This window comes from Benincasa hispida, chromosome 6, assembly GCF_027475165.1.
Source record: "Benincasa hispida cultivar pf3 chromosome 6, pf3_genome.v1.1, whole genome shotgun sequence".
Classification (NCBI taxonomy): domain Eukaryota; kingdom Viridiplantae; phylum Streptophyta; class Magnoliopsida; order Cucurbitales; family Cucurbitaceae; genus Benincasa; species Benincasa hispida.
This window is the reverse complement of record NC_143483.1, coordinates 44,239,209-44,246,102: the sequence shown is the minus strand read 5'-3', so window position 1 is coordinate 44,246,102 and position 6,894 is coordinate 44,239,209. Positions and strand designations below refer to the sequence as shown.

General features: G+C 36.3%; 1 protein-coding gene across 1 annotated transcript; it reads left to right on the top strand.

The window, feature by feature from the left end:
• Positions 1-796: 796 nt before the first annotated feature.
• On the top strand, positions 797-6,807 carry LOC120069355 (Tetratricopeptide repeat (TPR)-like superfamily protein). The gene is made up of 9 exons (XM_039021100.2): positions 797-2,913; positions 3,154-3,155; positions 4,294-4,501; positions 4,707-4,787; positions 5,488-5,525; positions 5,855-5,934; positions 6,030-6,113; positions 6,226-6,334; positions 6,496-6,807. The coding sequence occupies exons 1-9, from the start codon at positions 940-942 to the stop codon at positions 6,635-6,637; spliced, it is 2,718 nt and encodes a 905-aa protein (XP_038877028.1). The 5' UTR covers positions 797-939; the 3' UTR covers positions 6,638-6,807.
• The last annotated feature ends 87 nt before the right edge of the window (positions 6,808-6,894 follow it).

Below are 6,894 nucleotides of genomic sequence, written 5' to 3'. Positions count from 1 at the left end.
AGGTCATCTATGCCATTTTTTCCGTCATAACATAGGGGAGAGAGAGAGTTTGAGGAAGAAGACCCAAGGTGAAATTGAGAGAGATTGAGAGAGTGAGAACTTAGGATGAAAGAGATTGTGGGCATTCAACATTAATTTTAAAAGTTAGGTCAATTTTTGGGTTAGGAAAAGGGTTATTTGTGCAGTTAACCCCATTAAGATTTTTTGTACAAATGACTCTTTTTTGGGGGCCAAATGAAAAATGGCCTTTTGGTTATGTTAGCATCCTGTGAATTTACTCATTCAACCCTAAAACTCATCTGCGTGCTGTGATTTATAAGTTTTCTCGATCCTCAATCCTCGATCCTCAATCCTCGATCCTTGATGCTTAATCCTCAATACTTGATGCACAATGCTTTGTTATATACTAGTTACATGTTACTCTATCCTCGATACTCGATACTTAATGCTTCATGCTTGATGAATTACACTCTATGCTCTATGTTATACACTAGCTACATGCTACTCGATCCTCGATACTTTAGGTCCTATGTTGTATGCTCGATGCTCGATTCAGAAGTTTACTTGATACTTTAATGTTATAACCTCTATGTTTGATGCTCGGGAAAAGGGAAGAAGAAATGCAAAAAGAAAAACATAAAAAATAGGAAACGCAGAGAAAAAAAGGAAAAAGAAAGAAGAAGAAATTCAAAAGAAGGAAAAAGAAAAAAACACTGCAAAATGAAGAAAATAGTTAATAGTGAATTTAGGGTTGTGGGAATTTTAAAGAAGTAATAACATAAGCCGAAGATCAATTTTCAAAATGATGGACGATAGTCATTCTTCATTTGTGCCTATTATTTTGGCCATCTATCCCTCTTCATCCAACCGGAGCCAGTTCGTCGGCTGTCGCTCTATCTCAGACAAAAACAGTAGCCGTCTCCGACTCCCATTTCATGGATGAAACTCAAATGGGTATTTCAAAAACTGAGCTCCCAGCTTCCTTCTTGGGCCTCTTTTCTAATCTCCCCTTTCAGAAACCAATTCCATCAAAACCCATTTGCAGAAACCTCCTCAACATTCGTCCTTAACCATGTAGACCCAAGCTTCCTTCTATCCATTTGTGGAAGAGAAGGGAATCTCCATTTGGGCTCTTCTATCCATGCCTCCATCATCAAGAGCTTCGAGCTCTCCAACCATGATAATGGGGTCGTCATAATGAATTCTCTCATCTCCATGTACGAGAGGTGTGGTAAGTTGCCCGATGCAGTCAAGGTGTTTGATGAAATTCCCAGAAGAGATACTATTTCGTGGAACGCGTTGATTGGTGGGTTTATGAGAAATGGGGAGTTTTGTGTTGGTTTGAGCTATTTTAAGGCTATGTGTTTAGTTGATGATTGTAAATTTGACAAAGCTACTTTGACGACGATTTTATCTGCTTGTGATGGCTTGGAGTTGTGTTGCATTATTAAAATGATGCATGGTTTAGCGTTTTTTAGTGGGTATGAGCAAGGAATTACTGTGGGAAATGCTCTGATTAGTTCGTATTTTAAATGTGGATGTCTTGATTTGGGGATGCAAGTTTTTTATGAGATGGGGGAGAGAAATGTGATTACGTGGACGGCTGTGATCTCTGGTTTGGCTCAAAATGGGCGTCACGAGCACAGCCTGAAGTTGTTTAGGGAGATGATGAGTTGTGGCTCTGTGGAGCCGAATTCTTTAACTTATCTGAGTTTACTCACTGCTTGTTCTGGTCTGGAGGCATTAGAGGAAGGATGTCAAATTCATGGTCTTATTTTGAAGTTGGGGATTCAGTCAGATTTGTGCATCGGAAGTGCTCTGATGGATATGTACTCAAAATCTGGAAGAATTGGAGATGCTTGGAAGATTTTCGAGTCTGCCAAGGCACTTGATATGGTTTCATTGACTATTATGCTTGCAGGGTTCACACAGAATGGATGTGAGGAAGAAGCCATTCAGATCTTTCTGAAAATGTTGAAGATGGGGATCGAGATTGACGAAAACGTCGTTTCCACTGTTCTCGGGGTGTTTGGTGCTGATACATCTTTGAGACTGGGTCAACAAGTTCACTCGTTTATTGTCAAGAAAAACTTTAGTTTGAACCCATTTGTGAGCAATGGGCTTATAAATATGTACTCCAAGTGTGGAGCACTGGATGAATCAGTAAAGATCTTTGATAGGATGCGAGAGAGGAACTCGGTGACATGGAACTCCATGATTGCAGCGTTTGCCCGACATGGAGATGGCTCGAAAGCTCTACAACTATATGAGAATATGCAACTGGAAGGTGCAAAGCCGACCGGCATCACATTTTTATCATTACTCCATGCTTGTAGCCATGTCGGGTTAGTAAAGAAAGGAATGGAATTCCTCGAGTCGATGACAAAAGATCATGGGATGAATCCAAGGAGCGAACACTATGCTTGTGTAGTTGACATGTTGGGTAGGGCAGGACTGCTGTCTGAAGCTAGAAACTTCATTGAGAAACTGCCTGAACAGCCAGGTTTACTCGTGTGGCAGGCATTGCTCGGCGCCTGCAGCCTCTATGGTGATTCTGAAATGGGGAAATATGCAGCCGAACATCTGTTTTTGGAAACTCCGCACAGTCCAGTCCCATATGTTTTGTTAGCCAACATATATTCTGCTGAAGGGAATTGGAAGGAAAGAGCAAGGACAATTAAGAAGATGAAGGAGGTGGGAATGGCCAAGGAAACTGGTATAAGTTGGATTGAGATTGACAAGAAAGTCCATAGTTTTACTGTTGGAGACAAAATGCATCCACGAGCTGAGATCATTTATGGAGTTTTGATGGAGCTGTTTGTACTCATGGTAGATGAAGGGTATGTGCCAGATAAGAAGTTCATCCTCTTCTACTTGGATGATAACAGGAGGGATCCAATCGACAACGGCCATGTTGACCGTCGAAATGTCATAGAAACCGAAGTTGTTTTGAAAATAGTTGGATGTAAATTTTAACCTCTGTGCATGCCAATTACCATTTGACTATGCTCACTTTAGCGAGGTTTGTTTTTTTAGAATATAGCATATTTGTGTTCCTACTTTATAAAAGTTTTGTAGTTTTAGAATAAAAGTTTGGTTAAAAGAAAAAAAAAAATTGGGTTAAAAAATACTTTTTGTCTTAAACTTTCATAGAAGTAACAATTCAGTTTTTAAACTTTAATTGGTACCGACTTAGTCTATATACTCTAAAATTCGTAACAATTTAGTCTATTTACTTTGAAATATGTAACAATTTAGTCCATATCATGAAAATTCTCTTCAAAATTAGGTGACAACTTTTATTACATAATGACAGTTTTTATAGTTAATAAAAAATTAATTCCAAATCAATTTATTGATCTATATGTGAAAATTTTCATTAAATTTTAATAATATTTTTCACAATAAATATTCAATCATTACAAATGGTAAAGTATAAGGACTAAGTTGTTATTTATTAAAGTACGTAGACGAAATTATTACACATATAAAAGTACAAGGACTATATTATAGCTTTGGTTTTAGAGTGAGATGATATATGTTTGGGTCGTCTCTAATAGTATACTTACACTTAAACATTACTTCTAACTAAGACTTATTTAATGGATCAAAACTCTAATAATAAATGTTAAACTACAAATCAAGCTCTGAAACTATGAGTAAGGATGAAAATATTAGTGGGTATGTTGATATATCCATAAATTGAAGGGTTCGAAATCAAATTAAATATTCATGCTCGTAAAACCTAAAAATGTCTTCTATTTTATTCAATATGAATATGATTACTATGAATAATATTCATAACTTAATTATTAATCTAAATAAATTTTGTAATTTTTGTGACTTATCGAAGCATTCGTTGATATATCCATAAAATTAAAATCTCAATATCGATATCGGCATCGACATTTTAATCCTCAACTATGAGGTATGTGTCGATCTGGTTCATAAACTTCTAGATTTACAAATTCCACCCTTGAAATTAGAATGGAAAAAAAAAAATCACTAATCTAGAAGAGATAGGATTGAAAGCTTCGTTCCACTATACATAAAATTTGAATATTTATATTTAATTCATCAATTGTTTTTAAAAAAATTTATGGTATATTAGATTCAAAATTCAGGACCTTGGAATGGAATCACTTTTTGTAAATATTAAAAAGAAATTGAAGGGTATGAAAATTCTTATATATATAATTTAGGCATTGAGGAACAATCAACCATCGGTGGAAGGCCAATAATGGAGGCCCTGTGTTTCTCTACTACCATTCTTCCATTTCGAAAAACCATTAGCTCTTTCAATGACACTTCCAATTTTCCCTCCAATTCAAAATCTTCCATTCTCTTCCCTTCCTCATCAAGCTCTCGATTCATAGCGATTTGCAGGCAAAGAATTGAAGGAGAAGACGCGCCTCTCTCCGGTGTTATGGCTGCTTATAGATTGCTCGGCGTCGACCCAACCTGCTCTGAATCCGAGCTCAAAGCCGCTTTTCGAGCCAAAGTACTGTTTCTCCCTTCCCTTCGCCGCCTTGATTTCTCTCGTTGCTAAGCGAATTGAATTGTACTGTCTAGATTTCTGGTTGGAGATACATTTGAGTTTTCGGATTATGATTGGGGAATGGAGTGATTGGCTATTTACGTTAATTTTTAGAATTTTTGTTTTCTGTATTGATTTTCATTTCGGCTTCTGATTTGTGACCGTATAGGTGAAGCAATTCCATCCGGACGTGAATAGAAATGGGAATGATTCGGATTCTATGATTCGTCGAGTAATTCAGGCGTACGAGGTAGCTAAATAGCTATGCTAAGGAGAAAGTTGTGTTGTGTTGTTATCTCAATGCTTAATGTTATTTCTTTAGTAGGATGAACATTATGGTAATCATCATTTATGAAGATCTTAATTTGATTGTTATCTCCTCGTGCTAAACATTGTAGAATTCAGAACTATTTTCTGTTGTTTCTGTGCTGGTAGGCGAAGCAGTTTAACCTGCTTACTGACTTATAAGGAGATTGTCGATCAACTTTCTTTATATCCTCAAATAACTTCTAGGTTTTTGTTGATTTGCTTTGAGTGATTTGTCTTGCAGTCCGTAATCAGTGAGAAAATGTGTCTAGAAGTTTTAGAATGATAAGTTTTGGAGAGAGAAATTAGTGAGAAAGTGTCATTAAATATTATTTTGGCTTGTAATTTAGACTTTAGTTCACTTTAACTCATATAAGATTCATTTTAATCTCTATACTTTCAATTTTTGTTCATCATTTTGAAAGTATAGGACCAAAATGAACAAAAGCCAAAAGTATAGGACCACAAAAGTACTTGTTTGATTTTTAGTCATTCTCTTTCTTATAACTTTTAGACTTCCAGTTCCACCATAAGAGATGTTGGAACTATTTGTGATTTGAGGGCCAACTTGTTTAATTGTTTTGTCAGCTATGTTGTTGTCAATAATGAAACTCAACAATGACTATGCTCTGTAAAATATGCAGATGTTATCCAGTTACAGCCGAACAGAGTTCATTGAGAGGTATCGTAATGCTTTTGGTTTTGATTTCAGGGTGTATAGAACTTCTTAGCTTCTTGCAATATACATCATAGAATGAATTGTGTAAACGTCCATATGCTTGGAAGGTTCAGGGGAATTTTTTTTTGCAAATGAAGGATGCTATGTAATATCTAACAATTTAGTACTTTTTACTCAAATTCTTCCATATATTAGGGGTTAAAATTCCATTGTTGATAATTTGAGCCTTTGACGTGGTTTTATGATTTCAAGTTCATTTTTATCATTCTATTTGGTAATATATCTATTATTCATCGTTTATGAAATCTTCACTATTGAACATATGTACTCAGGGAATGTTTAGATCCTTTTGAGAACCCAGAATGTGAAGCATTTGATGTCTTTGTTAATGAGTTCCTTTGTGTTGGAGAAGGTACGATCTTTGCTCCAACTTATGAATGTTCCAGTGTTATAGCGATGTCCTTCCCACTTATTCCCCCTCACATGTGTTGTCATAATAATATGCAGGCTGCCCATATTCTTGTGTAGATAGAGCTCCCCATGTCTTCACTTTTGCTTCTTCCACCGGGACAGCCCGGGCCACGTCTCAAGGTTTGTTCCGAGTGATAACGCAACTATAATTTCAAATTTGGGTGCAAACCAAAAGGCTTATGAGATGTGTATCAACCTAACGATGATATCTCAATTTATTACCTGTAATTAGGACATGGTGAGGATTATCAGGTTCAGATTGCAGTTGGCCAATGCCCCAGAAGCTGTATACATTATGTAACACCTTTGCAAAGGATCATTCTGGAAGAGCTAATTGACAGGTAGAACAATTTTCCAACTTAGATGTTTGGAGTATAGAAAATATTAGTTGATTCATGTTTGAAGACAGCCACTTATTATTTATACGAAGAAAGATCATAGTTTGTGCCCCCTTTTTCTCCTTTAACTTTTTGGTAACTGTAGTTTATCCTTGTTCGTGTAGTGCCTTGGATGTGCCTTATGATAATTCCGCAGAGGCAGATTTACTATATTCTCTTATAGTGAAATCAAAATTCGAGAATAATCGATACAAAAAGCCAAAGAGGGAGCCGAAGGCTTCATCAGAACAAGTAGATTGGTATTGAAACTTGACTTACAGTCGAGTGCTGGCATGAAGCAAGCGCAGTTGACGAAATACATCAACAACGTGGTTTGCCTCTACAAGTGTAGAAATCAGAAATATCCTCAATATTTGTGTCGTACACCATCTTGAGCATCAAAGTTAATGAGAGAATGCCACATTATAGGTGACAAAGGTGATTTCTATACGTTCATCTATTAAAGTACAGCCTCTGGATTTTCACTTATTAGTTTAGGGTAAAATCAATTTATATTCTTTCAA

Excerpts from the sequence above, each read along its gene's own strand:
- LOC120069355 (XM_039021100.2), top strand. The coding sequence starts at position 940 with ATGAAACTCAAATGGGTATTTCAAAAACTGAGCTCCCAGCTTCCTTCT. Across the intron at positions 4,788-5,487 it reads GAGTAATTCAGGCGTACGAG|ATGTTATCCAGTTACAGCCG; the intron begins GTAGCTAAATAG and ends TAAAATATGCAG. Across the intron at positions 5,935-6,029 it reads GTTCCTTTGTGTTGGAGAAG|GCTGCCCATATTCTTGTGTA; the intron begins GTACGATCTTTG and ends AATAATATGCAG.